Source organism: Periophthalmus magnuspinnatus, chromosome 10 (assembly GCF_009829125.3).
Source record: "Periophthalmus magnuspinnatus isolate fPerMag1 chromosome 10, fPerMag1.2.pri, whole genome shotgun sequence".
Classification (NCBI taxonomy): Eukaryota; Metazoa; Chordata; class Actinopteri; order Gobiiformes; family Gobiidae; genus Periophthalmus; species Periophthalmus magnuspinnatus.
The window spans coordinates 4,930,481-4,956,641 of NC_047135.1; the positions used below are offsets into that span (position 1 = coordinate 4,930,481).

Here is a 26,161-nt window from a genome sequence, read left to right on the forward strand (position 1 = left end):
AGGAAACATCAACATGGCCTCAAATATGGAAACAGAGGGAACACCACATGCATGTGAGGAGAAAGTGAAGACTGAACAAAGCAGACCAAGCAGACCAACAAATTACACCTCTACCCGAAGCCAAACTTATGCTGTTTTGTGATGGATGCTCACACAGAGCCACAGGTGGCTTCACCATTTCATCATATGCTGTGATACAGCAGGACACACAAGAACAACATCAAGTCATGGAGGCCCAACAAATTCCACATGGATCTGCTCAAGTAGCTCAGAGCCCTACAGCTAACTGAAGATCGCTTGGTTAACACCTTCACAGATTCCGTCTATGTATTTAAAACAGTGACCATCTCGATTTCTGGCTGGTTGAGAAATGACTTCAAACTGGTTGAGGGAACTCCAATCAAACACAAGGCTCTGATAAAACAAATCACTGAGGCAGTGCATCAAGAAGAGTGGCCATAATGAAATGCAAAGCTTACAATTATTTTATCCTTGAGAAATTATCTAATTTCTCAAGGAAATCATGCGCAGACACAGCAGCAAAACAAGCTGCCAACTATAATGGAAGAGCTGTGCAAAGATCTTCAATCAGAAATGGAGAAACCGACAAGGAAACACTAGACAAACAACCAGACGTGCCTGAAACAGCACCAGATATGCCACAACAGACAATCATAGGAAAGTATTTTTCATTCTTTGTTATATTGCAGCCATTTGCTAAAATCATTTAAGTTCATTAATGTACACACAGCACCCCATATTGACAGAGAAACACAAAATTGTTGAATTTTTTGGAGAATTATTAAAAAAGAAAAAACTGAAATATCACACAGCCATAAGTACTCAGACCCTTTGCTCAGTATTTAGCCATGAGTCTTTTTGGGAATAATGCAACAAGTTTTTCACACCTGGATTTAGGGATCCTCTGCCATTCCTCCTTGCAGATCCTCTCCAGTTCTGTCAGGTTGGATGGCGAACGTTGGTGGACAGCCAATTTAATTTCTCTACAAAGATGCTCAATTGGGTTCAAGTCAGGTCTCTGGCTGGGCCATTCAAGTCACAGAGTTGTCCCGAAGCCACTCTTTCGTAATTATAGCTGTGCGCTTAGGATCATTGTCTTGTTGGAAGTTGAACATTCGGCCCATTCTGAGGTCCTGAGCACTCTGGAGAAGGTTTTCGTCCAGGATATCCCTGTACTTGGCCGCTTTCATCTTTCCTCTAATTGCAACCAGTTGTCCTGACCCTGCAGCTGAAAAACACCCCCACAGCATGATGCTGCCATCACCATGCTTCATTGTTGGGACTGTATTGGACAGGTGATGAGCAGGGCCTGGTTTTCACCACACATACTGCTTAGAATTAAGGCCAAAAATCCTATCTTCGTCTCATCAGACCAGAGAATCGTATTGCTCACCATCTTGGAGTCCTTCAAGTGTGTTTTAGCAAACTCCGTGTGGGCTTTCATCGGTCTTGCACTGAAGAGAGGTTTCCGTCGGGCCACTCTGTCATAAAGCAGGGAGGGCTGCAGTGATGGTTGACTTTCTCTCATCTCCGCACTGCGTCTCTGGAGCTCAGCCACAGTGAGCTTTGGGTTCTTCTTTACCTCTCTCACCAAGGCTCTTCTCCCCCGATTGCTCAGTTTGGCCGGACGGCCAGCTCTAGGAAGGGTTCAGGTCAAAAGGAGGCTACACAATATCTTTTTCAAGGTGTATTTTTCTGCTAACCATTCTGTATATGTATCTCAGTGTTACTCAAGTGCCTCATTGCATTTTACATTAGTGTGGTCACAACACTTTGAATTCAATTTCAGGCATGTTCTGTCAGGTTACAGTAATTTGTCTTATGTCATATTTTTAATGTACTTTTGAGTAGCATAAATCAGGATTCATTGAGGAGGGATCAGCTGTGACGAGTGCATAAATAGTGACAATTGAAAAATAAGAGGCAGCAGAAGTTTGGGTTAAGCTGAGGGTCTACTGCAGAAGCATGGCTGTACAACTGGCACTAAGGTGAGTTTGAAATGATAACTTTGTGAATGTAGTTGTGAATATATTTTTATATTTTTCAGTTAGTCCCTTCTTATGTCTTCAAAGGCTCAAGAGTCATGTGATTGTAAATAACTATGCATTTGTTTTTCCAGTGTACTTCTCATTGTGTCGCTGACAGGGGACTTCTTCGGTGTTCGTTTTGGTAAGTTTGGTAGGTAACTCTAAATCAAAACCTGATTTAGAGTTTGGGCATTAATGTGTGTGTGTTGGGTTTTTTTTTTTTTTGCTCCAATTTTCTGTGCATCAATTATTACAAGCCTTACGCTCCAGGCAGCGGTAGCGCGGAAACCTTGCAGCCTGCTTCTCACGACACTGCTGCTGATATGCCTCAAGACCCTGTGAACTGTCCAGAACCAGAAGGTAAAACTATTTCTTAACGTATTTAGGGAATTGGTTTTTGCCTACCCCTAATGGTGTTCCCATTCTCCTAGACTCTGACAGTGTCACAAGCTACAATGGAGTATTTCTAGGAAGGTCAATTACTTCTGAATACTGAAACACCTTAATAACAAGACATGTTGTAGGTGTGTCTGCCCATGAAAGTATATATTTTTTTGTTTTTCAGTAGATCAGGGTTATTCCAAATGGGTGTTAGTATGGATGGTTTGTAATCTTATGGCTGTTAGAATAGATTTTGCCAGGTGCTGTAATATGGGTTGCTATAAAGGGATAGCTCCCAGCTATTTTTATGTAGTGGTAGGATTATGGACTTGTGAAAATGGATAGAGTAGTCAGCGATATTTCAGTATGTTTTAATGAGTGTTGTTGCTTTGCTTAGAGATGTATATGACTGTTGTAGGTAAAGCAGTATATCCTCTGCAAAAAAAAACTGATTTTATGGTGAGAGGTGGGTGTCTTTATTCTTGTAATTTGGATGTTCTGGTGAATTGCTGCAGTGAGAGGTTCTAAGAAAAGAGTGAAAAGAGCAGAGGAGAGTGGACATGCCTAGCTCCTCTGCATAGGAGTGAATGGTTGTGATATTAGCCCACTGGTTAGGACTGTGGCAGTGGGTGATTTGATAAGATGTGAATCCAATAAATTATTCTCCAAAAGCACATTTTTGAGTCATTTCTAATGTGTATTCTGTCACATGGTGCCACATGAATCTAAACATTTTAGAGAACTTGTAATAGAAGCTTACCATCTCCACTTATATTTAGTTGGTACTGAAAGGTTAAAGGTCACATGACAAATGCATATTTTTAAGTTGAGAGATATTTTAAAGGTATTCTTGTACAACCAGCTACAATACAATTACTTACATAATGAGTTACATAATGTGCGTGACTACACATTACAAGCTTCTAGTGTTTATATCTGTGTAATCCCTCTGTCGATCAGGTAAGATCCAGAAAGAAAAATTCAATTCAAATTCTGGTCAGCTTGATGTGGACACTGTCTTATATTGTAAATGGTAAATGATCACATTTTTATCTAGCGCTTATCTACATTTAAGCCACATCATACACCAGTGTTCACACACACTGGGGGTGAGGTGGGTAAAGTGTCTTGCCCAAGGACACAACAACAGCATTCATCTGTGAGACCTGGGGGGTCAGTGGATTTGACCACTCAACCGATGATGTGTATGTATCTCAGAGTCACTCAAGTGCCTCATTGCATTTTATTGTTTACCTAAAACATGATTATGAAGCACATACTAATTGTAAATAAGATATTGGGGGATTGAATGCCGAAGGAGGTCAAACAGATGCATGTTGCCACTGATGATGTTCATTTTGTTGTAGGATAAAGGATCCATAGGTTTGCAGTCCTCTCTGCTGTGACTATACAAAATTTATCCTGTAGCAATTAGGCCTCCAACATTAGTGTGGTCACAACAAATTTCAATTTTCAGTTTGATATTTGATGGCAATTTAGACATCACAATGATGATTTAAAAAATTAAAAAAAACTAAACAGTTGAATGTAAAAAATATTATAAGATAATATTTTAAATATTATCATGTTGCTTTTACTAGTTGCCGATCACCTTAAAAAAAAAAAAAAAAAAAAAAAAAAAAATTTTCCAACATGGTCTTTTTTTGTTCTAGGCTGTTGATAAATGTCTGTCTTTTGGTGTTCATTTCTGTAGCGTGTCTGGGAATCTTTAGATCAGAGAGAATACATGGAATGGCCCCCTCTAGTGGTACATCGGTAAAACTGCAGCAGTAGGCAAAGGGCCTAGGGCATTAAACACGCACTTTTTTTTTCTTTTAATCATTAACACAAAATGGAACCTGATTTAGAGTTCAGGCATTAATGTTTGTTTAAAGAGTGTTTTTATTATCATTGTACCAGAATCTGTATCGAGTATCAAAATTGGGTTTACATTTTTGGCATCATAACAACTGTAGCAGAAACTATTGTAAATTCAAAATTGGCTTAAAATAGAGGGATTGTCAAGACTGCTTTGACAATACAACCTGTAAATGTTCTGACCGTCTGGCACATCTTCACAGCTGAGGTTGAAGTCTTCATAGGAATCCCATCGGATCAGAGGGTCCTGGGTGTTATAATCCACAGAAACAGATGGACTGTTCTCCAGGTGCTGCATCCCTAAACCAAAGATGGCAAAAGATCAATGTCTGTAAGAATCAATATAATTTAAAGTATAAGAGTTTATAAGTGCTTTCCCACCTTCAAGACACTCAAAGCACTTTACATCAAGGAACCACTCACCCACTCACACACACACACACACATTCTTCCACCAGTGTACACACACACTGAGGGTGAGGTGGGTTAAGTGTCTTGCCCAAGGACACAACGACAGCATTCATTTGTGGGAGCTGGAAACGCACTGCCAACTTGTGGGTAAGTGGATCTGACCGCACAACCAATGATGTTCATGTCAAGAGTGAGATTTGAACCTGAAACCTCTCCATGTCTGTCTCTGTCTGTTTCACATGTATGAACGCAGCTGTGTAACTCATCATCATTGTCACCTTCTTGTTTCCATGGAGATGTCTTATTACTTGAAATGTTCCACAGTATGGCCGTTAACATATCTATCTCATATTTATTTCATTACAGTGCAGAGTTTTTATTGCTCAAAAATAAACTTGGACCATTGTCGCCTTGTTGTCTACATGGAGATGTGTTATTGCTTTGCAGGAATGTTCCACAGTATGGCATTAAAGATGTTGCATTTATTTAATTATGTGTATTTTTACTGGTCAAAAATACCTGCATTTTTACAGCTGGCTGGCTCACCTGTTCAGAGATCTGACCTGTAACTCGGACACGTGTCACCTGCTTGTCTCTGTTGAGTGTAAATACGTTTAAGGCCATATTGTGAAACATTCCAGTCAAATCCAGATGTGGACGGACTCAGGAAAGTTGCATAGTGCAGCTTTAACACAGACTCTGTCAAAGTGCGTGTATAAAGGACAGGAGATATTCAGCTCCTGCTTAATGAGCTTCTTCTTAAAGTAAAAGTACACGTCTCTCATCAGTAATATCCCCTTTGAGCAGCAGTACTGGTTCTATGGTGATGCAGGTGGACGTCTGACTGTCTCCCAAACATTACTCTGGACACAAGAGAAACAGTGGTGATACATAACCAGGTCGAAGTAGTAAAGTACACGTTTTAGGTATCTGTACATTACTTACTTTAAAGGATACTTTTTACTTTTACTTCATTACATTTGAGAGCAGGTATCTGTATTTTCTACTCCACTACATTTTTGAACTGGATTGAAAAGTAAAAGTATTTTTTATTATAGTTTGAGACCTGCTGAAAAGGCTGAGGGTTTATTTTTAACACGTTCATAATTTGAGCAACAAAAATATACAGATAAAAACAGAAAGAAAAAAATAACTGATTCAATTGTTTCTGTATCTAAATTACTGCATTTGCAACTTTAGAAGACTTTAAAATCTGTGCGAAATACTAAAATAGTGCAAAAGATCATTTTAAACAGGTACTTTTACTTAAGTAGATTTTTTTTAGCTATACTTTTTAAGTTGGTTATTCGTTTTCTCCACAAACAACAAAATCTCCTGTCTTATTGTGCAAAAAAAGCTGCTAATCCTGTAGTTTAGGTCTGTACAAACATGTTTTGAAATGTTCCTGTGTGTCAGATGCCCTCCCTGTGTGTCAGATGCCCTCCCTATGTCTCCATTGAGTCTTATTTTGCATAAAAACTGCTAACCCTGTAACATGTTCTGAAATGTGATTCTTGTATTAGTTTGTCAGTTCAGATTTCAGTCTTTTTGTCAATCCTTTTGTACGTGTTTTAAACGTGAATCTTATTATTAAAATAAAAATCACAAATACAATTCCGAAGTTTGTCAGAAAAATCTCGCTTTCTCACACAAATCATGGTAAATGGTAGAGAGAGAAGCAGCAGGGGGGAGAGGAGGGTGAAAGAGAGAAAGAGGAGACAGGGAGCAAGAGACTGTTGTTACCCACTAAATTTCTAAAGTCTGTGCTCAACAGTTTGTTATCGCCACTCGCTTGCATAGTGAACATGTCACTTCAAATTGGAACATTCCCAAGAGCTTTGAAAACTGTAGTTATGAAGCCTCTCCTAAAGAAGAGAAGTCTTGATACCACAATATTGAACAATTACCAACCAATCTTAAATCTGCCATTTTTAGGCAAAGTCCTTGATAAAGTCGCTTACCAACAGCTTATTAACTTTCTCCAAATGAACAACTCCTGTGATGTTTTCCAGTCAGGTTTTAGACCCCACCACAGCACAGAGACTGCTCTTATCAAGGTGACAAATGACATCTGCTAGAACATTGATTCAGGCAAAGTCTTGATCCTGTTAGATCTGAGTGCTGCCTTTGACACTGTGGATCATGGGATTCTCTTACAGAGACTAGAGGACTGGGTGAGCATCTCTGGTGCTGCACTAAATTTGTTTAAGTCCTATCTAGAAGACACGGAGTATTTTGTTGAAATTGGAAAATGTCTCTCAGATAAAACCTGTAGGGTGCCCCAGGGGTCAGTCTCTACACGCTGCCATTAGGCCAGTTAATACACAGCAATAATGTGTCCTATCACAACTCTGCAGATGACACTCAGATCTATGTTTCACTGCAGCAGGTGAATATGGACCAGTGGATTCACTCACTGCATCCAACAGATCAGTGTGTGGATGCAAAACAACTTTCTCCAGCTAAGTTCAGACAAGACTGAAGTCATCATCTTTAGCCCACAGAAACATAGAGAAAGTTTCAGCAGTCACCTCCAGTCTCTCTCTCTAAAACCTTTAAATCAGGCTAGAAATCTAGTGGTAATAATGAACGTGAACTTTAACAGCCACATCAAATCAATAACATCTGCAGCTTGCCATTTAAAAAACATTGCAAAAATCAAATGTATACGTCAAAACCAGACTTGGAGAAACTTATCCATGCATTTGTCTCCAGTAGGTTAGTCTACTGTAACGTCCGGCTCACTGGCCTCTCCACAGCTGCAGTACATCCAGAACACTGCTGTCCTGACTATAACTAGGAAGTACTTCACACATGTGTCCTGTGGCTCAGGTCTCTGGCTCCTGTGGCTCAGAGAATAGACTTTAAAGCAGCTCTGCCTCTGAACAAGTCTCTTCATGAACCAGCACCAAAGAACATCTCCCACATGTTAATAAAGGTTTTTATTCTGCACTTTTCACCTTTAATGCTAATTTTATGATGATTATTTGTGATTATTTATGTTTTGATTTGTTGTATTCTGTAAAGCACATTGAATTACCTTGTGCATGAATTGTGCTGTACAAATAAAGGGCCATGCCTGGCGAGCCCCTGTTCTTCACTTATCCTCTTGTGTCTGATTCCTTGTCCAGTCTGTGGCCTGTGGCCAGTCCTGGCCGTCAGCGTTCCCTCACTTGATGTGTCGCACTGCTAGTTGCAACACGTTAAACTTGTGTGTGTAACTGTGTTACACACACAAGTTTAATGTGTGTCGTCTAACCATTCCAGGTTTAGTGCAGGTAAGTTTGATTTTATTTGGAAAATGGCATAATTCGATCTGCAGGATTTTATGGATAATCTTTCTATGGGCAAAACTGACAAATGTAAAAAGAACGATTGAACTGTTACTGCTGAATATTATGACATTCAGGACCTAAAAACTGTCAGAAAAGATGAACTCAAGCTGCTCATGAGGGACGGGTTGGTAGAGAAGGCGGTCTTTTCCAGAGGCTGCAAGACCTTCTGAATCACCTTCTCAAACCCCTGTGCTCACAGTCACTCTGAAGCATGAGGAGAGAGCTCCGTGTACTCCATCTAGAGCGGACGGCCCGATTGCTGGGGCTGGAAAGCGACTGGCGGCTTTTTTTACTGATCACATGTGTATCAGCAATGTCACTACAGCTATACTGGGCACCAGCCCCTTTCATTTGTGCCTACATTTTCCTGTGGACAGACCCCCCAGAGTCTTGACAAAACTAAATCCTCAAACATCTGTTAGGTCACCTGGCCTTATGTTTTATGTTGCTTTTAATTCAACTGAAATATAGCGAGAAACTGATTATTGTCTGAACATACTATGCTGTCTTGTTTATGCATCAAACTACATGAATATGACTTTGAAAGACTTTGAAAAACTAAAAAGTGGCTAAGAGTTTGGTCTTTGTAGAACACCTTTATGGGCTCAAAACATCTCCCACATCCTTTGAGTCCTCACTATATGCTGGTACAGAGCAGCTGCATTCAGAACTCACATAGTGCTCTTTCCAGCTCCTCTCCTGCCCTGTGCTGTACCACAGGACCTGGGTCATACATACTCGTGCTGCTCAGATCACAGTTTTAGGATGCACACACCAGAAACAGTGTAAAAGGTATTAGGAGTGTGGAACTAACATACTTGATAATGAACATGGGCTTGACGAGTCCAAGTGAGGAACCTAACCATACGCTCTGTGCACATGCACACTATGTTCTGTGACTTGATTTTTTTCATGCTGGAGCATCACTTTTATAGTCACAACGGGTGTTTTCCCAGGATCCCAAGTCCCAGGATCATTCCTCCATAAACCACTCTGTAGCACTCCTCTGGAGTGAGCTCCTCCAAAGCAGAGCCAAGTGTCCTGCTCACACCTGGAGCACATGTGGAACAGGCTTCAGAGGGAGAGGCTGTGACGTGTCACATGACCAGCTCAAATGTGATAGCTAGTTTTAATAAATATCAATCAAAAGAAAAGTATTCAGAAGTGTTTATGTGTCAACAATCAAACATGTGCCTAATGATCACGTGAATCATCTGACGCTGATAATTAAGGGCTGGGTCACACCTGAAGAACATTCAGTTCCAGACTAAGAATCTACAAAGTATTCTGTTTGTTCAATCTATCTCCCTCAAGTCCAAAGTACCGGACTTTCCCTGGTGCTGTCTCTACTATCGTCTTGACAACGGCAGCGCACCAAATCATCGATCTGATAATAGTGTTATCTGCAGCAGTGATAGATAAAACAGCAAAATATTTAGTTTTTATTATGTGATGACTTTCAGTTTATTAAAATGTACTTTACTGCTTAAAGAAAGTTTGTATAAATTGGCTCCAAAGGTTCAGGAGAGGTTTATTGTGCTGCCACATTAAAGCGAACGATTGTTCGGACCCGACCCGCATCAGGTCCACATCACATGACAGAAGTGTGACCTATAATCTGTACTTATGTACAGTAGAGATTATATTGTCTTTGCCTCAAGTAGAGGAGTTCAAGTATATCAGGGTCTTGTTCACGAGTGAGAGAAGGAAGATGCCTGAGATTGATAGCTGGATCGGTGCAATGTCTGCAGTGATACAGTCGCTGTATCGGATGTCGTGGTGAAGAGGGAGCTGAATCGAAAGGCAAAGCTCTTGATTTAAAGGTCAATCTAGGTTCCTACCCTCACCTATGATAATGAACAAAACGATCTGAGGTACAAACATTTTCTTACAAAGGTTCAAAACGTTCTGAGGCACAAAATGTTTCTTGCAAAGGTGCAAAATGTTCTTAGATTTAGCATCTGCATTTCTGTCATCGCTCAGGTATGAAAGGAGGCTACACATCTCTTTTGTGTAGCCTTCTTTCATACCTGAGTGCCTCCCACTGACTCCCACTACGAGAGGACCATAAAAGCCCTGGTGTAAACTCACTTGTTAGACTCTGCTTTAGACTCTGGATTTTGCTTCAGTGACTTTGCGCCTGTTCTTCGTGCAACAGAAGAGAAAACAACAGCAGGCATCTGTCAGTCTATCCCAGGTAAGCTGTAGGTAAAATAGAAGTATAATAGAAGTACAAACCAACTGTGGAGAGAAAATTAATGATGTAATTGTAAAGTGAATCAGCCTCAAGAACAGAATACTTCCATTAAAACATTAGAATACATTCATTAATATCTTATTAAAGCAGTATTTTTTTCTGCTAACCATCCTGTATATGTATCTCAGAGACACTAAAGTGCCTCATTGCATTTTAGTGTTTACCTAAAACATGATTATGAAGCACATACAGGGGCAACAGTGGCTCAGTGGCTAGAGTGTTGGTCCCCCAACCCGAAGGTCGGAGGACCGAGTCCAGCTCAGACCAAGTTCTATCGTTGTGTCCTTAGGCACCCACATTGCCTAGTATGAAAGTGGTGTGTGCGCGAATGATAGGTGGTGGTCGGAGGGGCTGATGGTGCAGATTGGCAGCCTTGCTTCCGTCAGTCTGCCCCAGGGCAGCTGTGGCTACAATAGTAGCTTACCATCACCAAGTGTGGAAATGAATGAATAATGACTATAGTGTAGTGCTTTGAGAGGCTTTGAAAAGCGCATTACAAGTGTAAGCCATTATTATTATTATTATACTCTTTGTAAAACAGCTATTGGGCGATCGAATGCAGAAGAAGGTCAAGCAAATGCATGTTGTCACTGATGATGTTCATTTTGTTGTAGGATAAAGGATCCATAGGTTTGCAGTCCTCTCTGCTGTGACCAATGTTCCCTCTAAGTTTTCACGAGTCTGAGCAAACACACAAACTCCCTGTGCGTCCCATGGACCACTGTGAGCAACATCAGACGTGTGCACTGTGGTCATGCTGCATCACATCCATCCAAGTTAAATGGTTTATTAAAAGAATCAAACTACTGCATTTACATTTCTGTTATAAGACTTCTAATTAAGTGCTTTAGCCCACTTATACACTGAAAAAATGACAAAAATCTTGCTCATGACCTGTGTAATATGTTAACGCTATTGGAAGTATAAATATTTAATTTTAACCATGGCAAAACATGAGCTTCCAACCAAACCAAGACAAATGTAAACTCCAATGTTGAAAACACACTTAACATTTTTATAGTAAAGCTCTGACTTGTATTATGAGTAAAAGCCATTGTGTGAAGCTTTTGCTGTGCACTGAGTGAGATTGTTCTACTGTGTCTGGGAGACAGTCCGGTAACTCTTTTTCAGTATATGACACGATCATTTGATTTTTACGACTCATAAACTAGTAACAGTATTCAATGACCAATACACACTGAGAGCGGGCCGTCGGAACGTTAAGGGGTTAAACAGCACTTAGAATCATTAGCGAGTTTTCACTCCACATCGGCCACATTGGCTAAAACACTGGTAGCGGCACATGAGGACGCCTGTCAGTGACGTTGATAAGCTGCACAAATACGTATGTGAATCACATAATTGGCTGGAGCAGCTCATCACCGGTCACACTCACTGAATCACATTGAAAAATAGCGCAGAATGAATTGTTGTGCGTTTATTTTAGTTGCAACTCTGGTTAGATTTTTTTGTGCGCAGCGCAGATTTTCTGTGCGCGGAGACCGTGTCAGCAGTGCGCAATTGCGCACGCGCGCAGCTTGGAGGGAACAGTGGCTGTGACCATAAAATATTTATTCTGTAGCAATTACAGCAACATTAGTGTGGTCACAACACTCAAATTCCACTTTCAGCACTTTCATATCAGTTTCAATCAATGCATTTTTTTTTCCTTTTAATTATTACATTTGTGTTGTTCTGTCATGTTACAGTAATTTGCCTTAAGTCATTTTTTTTTTTTTTTAATCTTCTTTTGATCCAGAGTATTCATTGAGGACTACTACTACTACTACTGCAGAAGCATGGCTCTTAAATTGGCGCTAAGGTGAGTCTGAAATGATAACTTTGTGAATGTAGTTGTTACTATATGTTTACATTTTTCAGTTAGGAAACTTTCATCTCTTCTTTAGTTATGTCTTCAAAGGCTCAAGACTCAAATGATTTAAAATAATAAATGACATGTGCATTTGTTTTTCCAGTGTACTTCTCATTGCTTTGCTGACAGGGGACATCTCCGGTGTTCCTTTGGGTATATTTGGAACGTAACTCTAAATTAGATCCTGATTTAGAGTTCAGTGTTAATGTGTGTTTTTTTACTCCTATTTTCTGTCCATAGGTTTTGACAAAATTTCTGCTCTGGGTCGCGGTTCCAATGACGAGTTGCTGCAACCTGTTGCTGCTGACGACACTGCTGTTGACCTGCCTCAAGATAGTCCAGAACAACAAGGTGAAACTATTTCTTAACCAATTTATGTATTTAGGCAATTGGTTTTGCCTCCCACTAATGACGGTCCCTTTCCCCTAGACTCTCCTGCCTTGAGCATTGACGAGCTCCTTGCTCCTCTCAACAAAATGCAGGTAAAGCGAGCCGTGGACACAGATAAAGCTCTAGGAAAGTCGCTTACTAGTGAATAATGACACCTTAATAACAAGACATACTGTTTCACAAAAGAAGACAGAAGACATAATGGGGATGATTGTAGACAAGCCAAATAAATAAATAAATGAATAAAAATAAACCATAAGTGAGTGTTTATGTGTAGCGTGTGGGTGCCTGTGTGCATCTGAGAGAGAGAATAAGAGGGATGAGCACAAGTGAAACAATTTACTAGAAGGGATTTTTTATATTATTCTTTGATTTCCAGTTGAGAAGTGTGGTTTTCTTTGCAGTAGTTAAGGCTATAAGTAAAGGTTTGGTGTCTGATGGGTTTAGGTAATGTATCCCTCAAAAAGCTCCAGGATTGGTAAACACGTGAACAGAACCATAAGGTGTGTTGTAGTTGTGTGGTATTGGGATGGGTCTATTTAAATATATATTGTAACTGCGTGGCTAATGAGTAATGATGGAAATTTGGAGCAGCGAGGCTTCCTTTTTGTTTTTGGTTTTTGTAGGATTGGCAGGTTTATTCGAGGCTTTTTTGTTTTTCAAATAGAACTTTGTTATGATTGAGTTGAGGGATTTGAACCAGGCTTGAGTGGGTGGGATTGGTATCATGGACATGAGATAGTTGACTTTAGGGAGAGTTGACACAGCAGCTATTTGGCCAGTGAGAGAAAGTGGGAGGTTTGACCAGCGGTTGAGTCTGTCGGTAATTGTTTTGAGGAGAGGGTTGAAGTTTAGACTGGACAGATCTGACAGCCTGAGGGACATTTGAATGCCTAAATATGTAATATGGGTTGTGCATAAAGGGACTGGTGGGGTATGCAGGTGGTAAGATTATGGACTTGTGAAAATGGATAGAGTAGTCGGCGATGTTTGAGTATGTTTTAATGAGTGTTGTTGCTTTGCTTAGAGATGTATATGGCTGTTGTAGGTAAAGCAGTATATCCTCTGCAAATAAACAGATTTTATGGTGAGAGGTGGGTGTCTTTATTCTTGTAATTTGGATGTTCTGGTGAATTGCTGCAGTGAGAGGTTCTAAGAAAAGAGTGAAAAGAGCAGAGGAGAGTGGACATACCTAGCTCCTCTGCGTAGGAGTGAATGGTTGTGATATTAGTCCACTGGTTAGGACTGTGGCAGTGGGTGATTTGTGTAAGATGTGAATCCACTTACTAAATGATTCTCCAAAAGCACATTTTTTGAGTCATTTCTAATGTGTATTCTGTCATATGGTGCCACATGAATCTACACATTTTCTCCACTTATATTTAGTTGGTACTGAAAGGTCAAAAGTCACATGACAAATGCATATATTTAGGCTGAGAGATATTTTAAAGTCATTCCTGTGCAACCAATTACAGTACAATTACTTACATGAGTTACATAATGTGCATGACTACACATTTACACAGTTTCTAGTGTTTATATCTGTGTAATCCCTCTGTTGTCCAGGTAAGATCCAAAGCAAATGAAAAATTTAATTCTGTCACTGGACAAAAGTTTTAGAGTGAAGACATTTCTTCACCAAGCGGCAATATATCAATATTATCATGCTGCTTTTATTAGTTGCTCAAAACCTTTGAAAAATATTAAGTACTTTTTCAACTTGGTCTTTTGTTCTAGGCTGTTGATAAATGTCTATCTTTTGGTGTTCATTTCTTTAGCCCGTCTGGGAATCGTTTACATCAGGCATGCCCAATCTGTGGCGCCAAATGTGGCCCTCCTTACCTTAAACAGTACTTTTTACTGTACATTTCTGAAAATCTACTTACTGCCCATCTCAAATATTTAATGTGTCCCATTGAGGATGTAAGCATGAATAAAGTTCTAGTGGTTCAGTCTACCTTGTAATAAACACACAGATTTGAAGTATTCACTGTATTGGTGATGAGTCTATGGCCCTTAATCGGCTTTGTCTGTGTTTTTATATGTGGCCCTTAATGAGAAAAGTTTGGACACCACTGGTTTAGGGCAACAGTAGCTAGGCTGACAATAGCTCAGTTGGTAGTCTTCGTCCTCTGATCAATTCAATGGAATTTATTTTTCACAATGGTATATAAGGCACATACATACACACAATCTGGTGATGGACCTCAGACTACACCTCAAGGATCTCCAAAGAGCTCACCAAGAACAGCTCCACATCAACACCAAACAGAAATGGAGACTGAGGGAGCTCGAGGCAGCATCTCAGGTTCCACCAGAAGTTCAAAACTCTTTAGAGGAGAACCCACTGGTGAAGGACCTGAGACGACAGCTTCAAGGGCAGGTCTATGTCAACAACAAACAGCAGACAAGACTGAGAGAGCAGGAGGAGGAGGTCCAGGAGAAAAAAGCCCTGGAGAAGAAAGTTGAGGAGCTCCAGACACAGCTGCATGAAACTCTAGAGGAAAAGGAAACCATCATGGAGAGAAATCTCCTCAAACAGAAAGACGAGGAGATGAAACAAATGATAGAGCAGGGCAGGCAGATGGTCAACAAATACGTGCAGGACCTCTACAAGGAGAACGATAATCTCAAAAGGTTCTCTCAAGAGCAACAGACTCTTGCCCTGAGGTACCAAGCCAAGGTGGAGGAGCTCGAAGAACAATTGAAGACACAGAAGGCAAACAACCACACCTACAGCGCTGATGTCTCTGAGGAGCTGGAGAACGCCCGGGACACTATAATGAAGCAGAAAATCTCCATGATAAAAATGTCCCAGAAACTCAAGCTGTGTAAGGCAGAGAAAAGGGCTCTGGAGTCCACGCTACAAAAGACCAACAAGGTGGCGGAGAGCAAGGACAAACGTCTGGTTAGCACTCAACAAGAGCTCCAGAAGAAACAGGAGGAGAGGCAGGCTCTGCAGAGGAGGATCACCGTCCTGGAGTCTGCCCCCACTGAGCAGAGGACAGCTGAAGAAGCCCTGAACGCACAAGTCCTCTCCCTTGAATCTACCATTGCAGCAGAGAGGCAGAGTGCTGAAGAGGCTCTCAACAAGAAGCTTCTCAGCCTGGAGTCTGCACATGCATCAGAGAGGCGGGCAGCTGAGGAGGCCTGGAGCAAACAGGTCCTCTCCCTGGAGTCTGCCCTCACGGAGCAGAGGCAGGCGGGTGAAGACGCCTAGACCAAGTTACGGAAGCTGGATGAGAGCCTGAAGACTGAACACAGTAAAGTTCAAATCCTCCAAAACAACCTGGACTCTCAGAAGATAGCTTTTACGGCTGCGTTGGAAAAGTGGTGGAGGAGAACTCACTCCACCAGCAGACCATCAAAGACCTGAGCACAGCTGTGACCCACAGCGAGGAGGAGAAGACATCTGCCCTCCTCAGATGTGATGAGCTGCAGTTCTTCCTGAAGGAGTCGGGTGATCAGCTTCAGCAGACCAAGGTCATCGTGGAGGAGCTTCAAGCCGAGGTCGACAAGAAGAACAAGAAGAAGAGGAGGAGGTGGTTTATCTGCTGGCAGTAAACCACCCTCCAGGCTGAACCCAACCCCTTCTGAACCTGTGTCTGTGTATCTTGACTTGTTTCCACTGCACAAACTGTCAGTGGCACAAATGAGTTGAGGTACAACACATACACAGGTCTTGCATTTTAAATGAACAAATAAAAATTCAAATGAGTCTAAATGTATGTTTCTTCCTGTATCCAACAACATTTAAACATTTTCTACTTATGTCTGTTACATGTCAGTGGTGAAGAGGAACTTCTCACAGTTACATGGGTCAATCTGTAAAACTACACTTTAAAATCACACTGAAAACATGAGCAGCACATTTAATCTCAAAAATCTATTAAAGTCGTCATCTTGAACTAATTGCCTAGTGCTGGGGATCATTAAGAATTTGTCAAAATGATACACACCTCGATACAGTGATATACGAGCTCCACATTTACATTTACACAGAGACGTGCAGTTTAACGTCTCTGAAGGATCACAACAGATCCATTAAAACAACTGTGAGACTAAAAGTCTTTGTTAAACCAAAGTTAATATGAAATAAACCTGTTTTAATCATCAAAACAGTGAATCAAATGTCAAATGTTCTGCATAAATGAGTTTCTTTCCTCTAAATAAGCCACACAAATGTAGGTCTGTGACAGAATAATTTGGTAAAATATACAAAAAAAAAACTCTTGGTGATATCGCGATACAGCAGCCCACGATATCGATACTGTGTCATTAAATTAAACGATATGATATATTGATAATTCAGTATTTTTGCACACCCCTGGTCTTCTCTCTCTCTCTCTCTACTCAGAGCTCTGTGTGTATATGTGTGTGTATGTGTTTGTGTGTGTCTCTGTGTGTGTATATGTTTGTGTGTATGTGTGTCTCTGTGTGTGTGTCTTTGTGTGTAGGGGTGTGTGTGGGGGTGTGTAGGTGTGTGTATGTGTGTGTGTATCAGTGCGTGTGTGTATCAGTGCGTGTGTGGATCAGTATATGTGTGGATCAGTGTGTGTCTGTATCAGTGTGTGTGTGTATCACTGTGTGTGTTGATCAGTGTGTGTAGGTGGGGGTGGGGGTGTGTGTGGGGGTGTGTGTGTGTGTGTGGATCAGTGCGTGTGTGGATCAGTGTATGTGTGGATCTGTGTGTGTGTGTATCGGGGTGTGTGGGGGTGTGTGTGTATGTGGGGGTGTGTAGGGGTGTGTGTGTATCAGTGCATGTATGTATCAGTGCGTGTCTGTATCAGTGCGTGTGTGTCAGTGCGTGTGTGGATCAGTGTATGTGTGGATCAGTGTGTGTCTGTATCAGTGCGTGTGTATCAGTGTGGGGGGGGGTGTAGGGGTGTGTGTGTGTGTGTGTGTGTGTATCAGTGCGTGTGTGTCAGTGCGTGTGTGTATCAGTGCGTGTGTGTCAGTGCGTGTGTGTATCAGTGCGTGTGTGGATCGGTGCGTGTATGTATCAGTGCGTGTGTGTATCAGTGCGTGTGTGGATCGGTGCGTGTATGTATCAGTGCGTGTGTGTATCAGTGCGTGTGTGGATCAGTGTATGTGTGGATCAGTGTGTGTCTGTATCAGTGCGTGTGTATCAGTGTGGGTGTGTGTGTGTATCCCGGCTCGGCCCTCTGTCAAATTTTAGAAACCATTGTGGCATGTGTGTCCAAATTTTGCCCACCCCTGGTTTAGATCAAACAGAATTGCCCCCTCTAGTGGTGTCCCGATAAAACTGCAGCAGTATCCATATGATTTAGGGCATTAAACTTTTTTTTCTTTTCTTTTCTTTTAATTATTACATTTCTATCATTCTGTCACATTACAGTAATTTGCCTTGCCATATTATTTATATTCTTTTGAACCAGAGTATTCATTGGAACAGGATTCATTGAGGAGAGATCAGCTGTATGTGATTTGCTCATTAACCTGTGATTGGCTTGTAACTATTGAAAAACAAGAGGTGGCAGAAGTTTGGGTTATGCTGGGGGTCTGCTGCAGAAGCATGGCTGTACAACTGGCACTAAGGTGAGTTTGAAATGATAACTTTGTGAATGTGACTGTATATGTATGTATGTATGTTTTTCAGATAGGAAACTTTCATCCCTTCTTTAGTTACGTCTTAGAAGGCTTAAGGGTCAAGTGATTTTTATAAAATATGACGTGTGTATTTGTTTTTCCAGTGTACTTCTCATTGCTTCACTGACAGTGGACATCTTCGGTGTTCCTTTTGGTAGGTTAACACAAAATGGAACCTGACTTAGAGTTTGGGCATTAATGTGTGTGTTTTTTTTTTTGCTCCCATTTTCTGTACACAGGATACAAGCCTTACGAGCCTTATGCTCCAGGTAGCGGTAGCCAGGAGGCCTTGCAGCAACCTCCTGCTCCGGCTCCTGGGCCTGTGAGGCCAGATGTTCATAATGTGTTCAGACTGCCCCAGTTTCAGATGCAGGACCAACCTGTCCTTGCTGCTGGTGAGGCTGCTCCTGAGGCTGCTGCTGGTGACACTGCTGATTACATGCCTCCAGCCCCTCTCAATGGTCCACAAGGTAAAACTGTTTAGCAAATTTGTGCATTTCCAAAGGGCTGTTTTGCAAATTGGGGAGGAACTTGATTTTTTTATTTAATATGCTCAACTTTTTTAAACTTGGACCAACAGTTTGAAGCCATTTCTAATATTCTTTACTGTTTGTTCTTATGCAGATATGAGTCCCTGGAAGCCCGACTACCAGGCTGGAGAACTGTATAAATTTGACAGAAGTCATGATTATGGACATAATCAGAGGGAGTCAAATATGTGGCCATTGTTTCTTCCTCCTCCTATTGGCGGTCCTGTTCCCATTCCCATAGACCCATACCCGATGGCTGGCCCAACCGACGATCAACTCCCATATGTTGGTGCTCCAAATAATTGGCCTATACCACTGCCTCCACCCATGGACTTTCCATTTGATTATGCCTTCTTGATGGGCCAGTACCCCCAGGGAACATATAGTTACCAGACCAGAAGTTTTGAGGACGGGTCAAACTACAACAATGATGTTCATTACACAAACTACCCAGACAGACAGTGGGTCAGGCCATTCGGGGTGGTTTTCTAGTGAATATTGATTACATTTGTATGACTGACTGAAGCATTAAATCTTTTAATGTTAAATTGTGTTTTTTGCATTCATTGCTCACTTGTAGTAAGCAGGGAGAATGCTAGGTCAAAATGTGAATACTTGTACTCTACAACCATATCTGCTGAGGAAATGTTCAAACTGAATCCTCACCACCTAAACTGTAGCACCTGCAGCCAATCAGTGGTGGAAGAACTCTTAAGTACAGCTAGCAGAGCAAAAATGCTCAAAAGTACCTGTTAAAGCTTTTTTTCTTTTTAAATATATAAACTGCAACATTTTGAGCAACAACAAAAAAAAAGCCATCAGGCTTTTCAGCAGGTCTCAATATTTCTACTCCTCAGTTCTGTTCAAAAATGGAGTGGAGTAGAAGTTGAGTAAATTTTGTTTTTCACTGAGTAGTTTTGTTTTTTTTTTCCCCCTCTAGCACAGTACTTTTACTTGTATTCCACCACTGGTGCTATGTCAGCTTCCTTGGCTCAGAGAAACTTGTCTGCAGGTTAAGGCACTGGCAACCCAGGTTCAGTTGTGATTGTAGTTCTGAGGATAGGCTACATACTGTTAACGTTCAAAATGTAGCTCACTGTAAATAAGTTTATAGAAATGGGACAAAAGTGCCTAAAGCTTTTTTTAATTGCCAGACATGTAAAACCCCACACTCTGACACCGCACTATGATCATAATTCTGTTGGATAAAGTTAACATGTACTAAGCCTAGACTTGTATCACTAATCTATACCATTTTGTTTAGTGGTTGTTGTCTCTTCCAGTGAATGTGTATCTGTGGTTTCCACAGCAAAGGCAGCTGTCCGGCTCTGCACTCTACACTCTATTTCAGGAGTCACTGTTGTTCAAAAGGTCAGATAAAGACGCAGAGGGCAGGGGGGCGGGAGTCTGAGGAAGACACTGCCCACAAAGACGCATTTGAGACACCTTACGCTGAGGACAGCCAAAAGGAGGGACAGCAGTAACATCTCTGTAGTCATATGTTTTAGGCAGTGCAGAGACGTGACGAGACTGAACCATTTTAAGCCTTAGATCATTTATACAATAAAATTATGGAGGAAGAAACTCATAAATCTGAACCTGCTGTGGAGAAAACACAGTGTGACAAGAATAACAACAACAAGGTGGGTTATGTCTCGTGTGTTTTATAAAAAGTACATTATGGCTTCAGTAGACTCAAAGACTATGTATACAAAGATGTTTTAAGGGCTTATTCGTACAAACTGCATATAGTAGTATATGTATTGAGCTAAATTAATGTATATGTCTACAGTTAATAATGCTAACAATACAGCAGGCGTACTTTTGGAATTGCACTAGTAAAATAAGTACTTCAGAGATGTGTTCTATATAAACGATTATAGTGGTGCAAATCGTACCAAGAAGCGGTTTAAAAGGATTTACATTTACAGCTGTTAAGCTTGGGGTTAGTAAAATAGGATGGCAATGCCACACCTGTTGGACCTCTGCTTTCAAAGAACTGGGACCACAGGGAGTCATGAGTCACTGTTCTCAAACAAACCATTGATGTCCTGCCGAGACAGCTACATAAATGAAACATAGAGGGCTGTGCAATAGGGATTTAAATGTAGTTCTGTTAGTAAAAGCATGTGGTTTGGAGCAGAGTTCAGGTTTTGGGAGAATAAATCTGACTTTTTGTGTTAAATTGCACTAATAAAAGTCTGTATTGTTTATGTTCAGGGAATTAAAGATGGGAAAATAAATATGATAAATGTAAATATTCTTTGTTACATCGCCCAGTCCTGGAATTTTTGTTAGCTGATATTGTTGTATAATGTTAACCCGTTTGCACTAATTAAAAATGACGACACTTCTTCTGTTGAGATGTAAATATTGCCCAGCATTTAAAGGTCATATATTACACAAAATTGACTCTTGTGAGCTTTAAGCCATGTTATAATGTTGCTACCTCCTTTAAAACATACTTGGAGTTGTGTTTTGTTTCATTCTCACATGTTCTCCAAAAACTCAAAATGCTCTCTTTCGACCTTGTGATGTCATGAAGTGGTAGGTTTCAAGTTAGCAGCTCCTTTTGCCTTTAGTTCAGTAGAGATTGGCAATTCCAGGTCTGAAATTATCCAAATGATTCTAGGAAATGTGTATGGAGTTTTGAAACACAGTGGAGCACTTTCTGTATTACAACATGACATCACAAGGTGGAACAACTCAGGCTAACTATGCAGGGTTTGTGTGTTAACCAAGTGTGAATGAAACAACACAACTCCGGATATGTTTGTGATGAGGAAACAACATTAGAATAGATCAGAAAATAGCATAATATGGTCCCTTTAACTATCGTCTCTATTGTATATCATTATATTATCATTATATTGTAAAGCACATTGTTAGTGTGGTATAAGTATGGGCAGCTTATAGTATATTTCTAAACATTTGCATACGGTTAGGCTGCATAGATTGGATTTTAGATTTTGTTAGAATTCAAAATGAGTCTCTTAACAGGGATGAGATCACAATTTTGTTTGTATAGCCCACCTTTAATTTGCATGCTTCCATATTGCATAGGACAAACTCGTCATTTCTGAGAATCACATTGGAAATGATTGCAAACTAACAGTAGCTGATAAAAATAAACCCGAACACAGTGTAAACGAATTCACTGCCAAGAGTCTTAGCAGTTGTGCCTTCCTCATGAGAGCCAGGCTAATTTTAAATCATTTCTAATGTGTATACAGTCATGTAGTGCCACATGAATTTACACATTCTAATGAACTTGTAATAGAAGCTTACCATCTCCACTTATATTTAGGAGGGCATAATTTTAAAGCAACAGATGAAATCCCAGTAAAGCCCAAGATTAGTTGGTACTAACAGGTCAAAGGTCACATGACAACTGCATATTTTTAGGTTGAGAGATATTTGAAAGGCATTCCTGTACAACCAATTACAATACAATTACCAAGTTTATAGTGCTTATGTCTGATCCAGAGCAAAAGAAAAAACAATCAATTCTGTAAACTGGACAAAAGTTTTAGAGTGAAGACGTTTCGCTCCTCTACCAAGCGAAATGTCATATTGCTGTGGACACTGCCTTTTATGGTAAAAGGTCACATTTTTACATAGCACTTTTGCACCTTCAAGACACTCAAAGCGCTTTACATCAAGGAACCACTCATTCACACACCAGTGTACACAGACACTAGAGGCAAGGTTAAGTGTCTTGACAATGACAGTATTCATCTGTGGGAGCTGGAATCGCACCGCCAACCTTCGGATCAGTGGACAAACACTCTACCAACTGAGCTACTGCATCTGTTTGAAGGGAAGAGCTAACTAACTGAAACTAATACACCTATTTGTTTACAGTTTCTGTTTGTCAGCCAGGTCTATTTGTAGGGGAATGTTCATTTAAGTTAAACAGATTTGCCTTAGATTGATTTAAAATTTGATTATTTGCTTTTGTAAGGACATTTTAGAACCATAGTTTAGTTTTAGCAATTGTTAGCTTTCATCAATATTTTGTATATCATTGTTTAAATAAAGGAATATTGGCATCAAACTAACAAGCCAAAAATGTAGGTAAGTAAGGTATCTTGCAAAAATGTGTCCAAAATATACGCCGGCATTTTAATTAAGTTATCTCAGCTATATCTGACAAAATTACAACATATTCTAAATGTGTTTTTGTCTTTAGATTGTAGATGCTGCACCAAAGGAAAACATACTTGAAAAGACAGAAGAAGAAGAAGAAGAAGAAGAAGAAAAAACAAGCAAAGACCAGATAGAAAGAGAGATAGAGACAGATGAGAGCAAGAAAGATGGAGAGAGGGAAGAAGCAAAATGTGTAGATGAAAAAAGCCAACTTCAAACTGAATCTCAGGAAGGTGATGCTGAACAAGACGCACAAGATAAGAGCAAGAAAGATGGAGAGAGGGAAGAAGCAAAATGTGTAGATGAAAAAAGCCAACTTCAAACTGAATCTCAGGAAGGTGATGCTGAACAAGACGCACAAGATAACTCAACTGATAATGCAGCTGCTGCCAGCACAAACAGTAATGTAGGAACAGAGGATGAGGCCAAGACAGAAAAACAAGAGGAAAGTGCGAAGAAAGAAGAAAACACATCAGCTAATAATGAGGAAAAGGTGAAAGAGGCGGTACCGAATAAAACAGATAAGAAAAAAGCAAGCAAAGGCAAAGATGCAGATGTAAAATCGGATGTAAATAAAAAGGGGAAAACAGAGGAGTTGGAAAAACCAGCAAAGAGGAAGCCTGGGCCGTCTGCTGCGTCTCTCGCCGCTCTGAGTCGGCCACGCCCCTCGGCCCGCTCCATCCGCGCATCGGCGAAAAAGGACCTCATCGCCAAGTTCCAGCAAGGAGCGCCAGAGTGAGTGAGAGCACCGATCTGACACTGGAATCTGAGATCAGCGTCGATACTGAAAAATGTGCAAAATTGGATATCAGCTTCTAAGTATCGGTTCAGTCGATATTGATATAGAGTTTGGCATTCACATTAATGTAATAAGACTATTAACAGGTTGTAATTGGCCCAGAAAGTCTCGTAATGTTTGAACTTTTATTTATGCAAAGCTGTTTTTGGTTACTTAAGAGATAAGTAACAGCTACATAACACATTTGGATCAGTTTTGTCTTATTTTATTTTTGTTTAAAAAAAATAAATGCCGTTTTCAGTCACTGTACTAGTATCGGTTGATGTCATTAATCGGCAGATACGGAACTGAAATGCATCCTTAGGTCAAATAAAGATAAAGATCAGAAATGTGCTAAACCATAGAATAGTAGTATGCTAGCATATAGTCTAAGTTTGTGATGTATTCAGAATATCAGTATCTTACTGGCATCATATTTAAGTATTTTCTTTAAACTTGCTGTGTTCATGTTTCAGATCAGTCCCACGCAACTTCAAACTCCAGAAGTCTGCCACAGCTGGGGCCACAGGGGCTACAATCAAGCAGAAAATACTCCAGTGGTGCATCAGCAAAACGCGCAAATACGAGGCATGAGCCAGTACTGTTATTTACTCTGAAACATGTGGTATTAGTGATTTTGACTTACTCGCTCTTATGTCGCGTCCTTGACATTTCAGGGGGTGAACATAGAGAACTTTTCTTCATCCTGGTCTGATGGGATGGCGTTTTGTGCTCTGATCCATCGTTATTTCCCTGATGCTTTTGACTTCAGTTCCCTGAATCCAAAAGAGAGAGAGAAGAACTTCACCCTGGCCTTTGAAACTGCTGAGTAATTCAAATGTTTACATGTTTAATAGTAACAAAGTTCTTGCCTGATATTCAGACTGATATGTCGCTGTAATTTTTATACAGATAAAAATTAGTCTAGTCCCCACGTCGTCCGTTGTGTCTCAAGCCCGGTCAAACATGTTCATCCAATCAGATTTGTTTTTTTTCAGTGACACATGTGAAACGAAGCTCATTGGTCACCTATGATAAAACTGAATTTATCTCACCTCGGGGGTGAGATATCTCACCTCGGGGGTGTGATTAAAAAAAAAAAAAAGCATTTCCTAAATTAAAACTAAAAAAAACCTTCTGTGTACCATCTTTCTGTGTAAATATCACATGTTACAACACAAAAACCTGTGCGGTTTATATATGTACAAAATTGATTTTCTTTTCAAATTTAGCTGGTGCAGCTTATATTCAGGTGCGCTCTATAGTCCGAAATTTACAGTATATTAATTTAAAATGCTAATATGCTAATGCTTATCTCAAATGTGCTACCTGCTTGTTTTCCAGATAAATTAAACAAATAAAATACATGTTACTGTGAGCTGCTTATGTCCATAGAGATGGATACAATGGACTGTGCCCGACACGCTACCAGAAAAGTTCCATAGTGCCAAAGTTATGGTATTAACAGATATATATGTTTACCTCCCTCTCTTTGTGTTGTCTCCCAGGAAATTGGCTGACTGCTGCCCCCTTCTGGATGTGTCTGATATGGTCATGATGGGAAACCACCCTGACCCCATGTGTATCTTCACCTATGTCCAGTCACTCTGCCACAGCCTGTCCAAGATAGAGAAGGAGAGGAAAGATAAAGCAGAAAAAGAGAAAGCTGATAAGAAGGAAGAAGATGAACCACAAGAGGAAGCAGAGACAGAGGACAGTGAGATCACAGAGAGCACAGAGGAGACCCAAGTTATAAATGAAAGTCAAGAGGAGACCGGCGAGAAGGAGGACGATATGTCGAAACGTGAAGAGACTGATATTCAGACAATGGAGGAAGTGGAATCCTAGAGTTATTCAAAATGTTCAAGACCAAAACGATCTTGATTTATGCTATGAGGTCTAAACTGCTGTATTTTTAAGTTCGTAGACAATATTTCATCATGTGTGTTTTATTCACTACAATTGTATGTTGATTTTTGACACAAGTGTTTAAAACTGCTGTACTATAGAACTGGTTGAATGAGCTGAAGTAAAATGAAGGTGATACAGATTTCTTATATATTACATTTGATACATGTAGTTGTGTGTTTTGTCACTTCACTGTGTTGACTTGTAAATGCAAATGTGAAATGTTACTATATTATTAAACTGAATTGAAGAATTTGCTTACTGCTTCTCCTATAAACAAATGGCAATAATTTCTCACAACTTGCAAAAACACAACCCGAACCCCAAGTCCAGTATTAAGATGAGTCAAACACTAAAGATTAACACTGGCTTCATCACTAGATTATTTTAGTCAAACAAACCATTTAGGTTAAGTGAGTAAAAAGTGGTTGAAATAGAACAATTTCATGAATAACAAGGAAAAAAATAGAAATGCATTATTATTATTATTATTATTATTATTATTATTATTATTATTATTATTATTATTATTATTATTATTACCCAGGCTTCACTCTCAATAGAGCTAGGCTGAATTCAGTTTTCATTCATTTCATTTGAGTGTTTTTGAACT

At 40.2% G+C, this 26,161-nt stretch overlaps 1 protein-coding gene across 1 annotated transcript; it reads left to right on the top strand.

Moving 5' to 3' along the window:
• Window positions 1–20,108: 20,108 nt before the first annotated feature.
• Window positions 20,109–25,799, top strand: smtnl1 (smoothelin-like 1). The gene is made up of 5 exons (XM_055224750.1): window positions 20,109–20,356; window positions 22,906–23,597; window positions 24,117–24,228; window positions 24,318–24,469; window positions 25,149–25,799. Exons 1-5 carry the CDS (start codon window positions 20,285–20,287, stop codon window positions 25,486–25,488), a joined length of 1,368 nt encoding a protein of 455 aa, XP_055080725.1. The 5' UTR covers window positions 20,109–20,284; the 3' UTR covers window positions 25,489–25,799.
• Window positions 25,800–26,161: the final 362 nt, after the last annotated feature.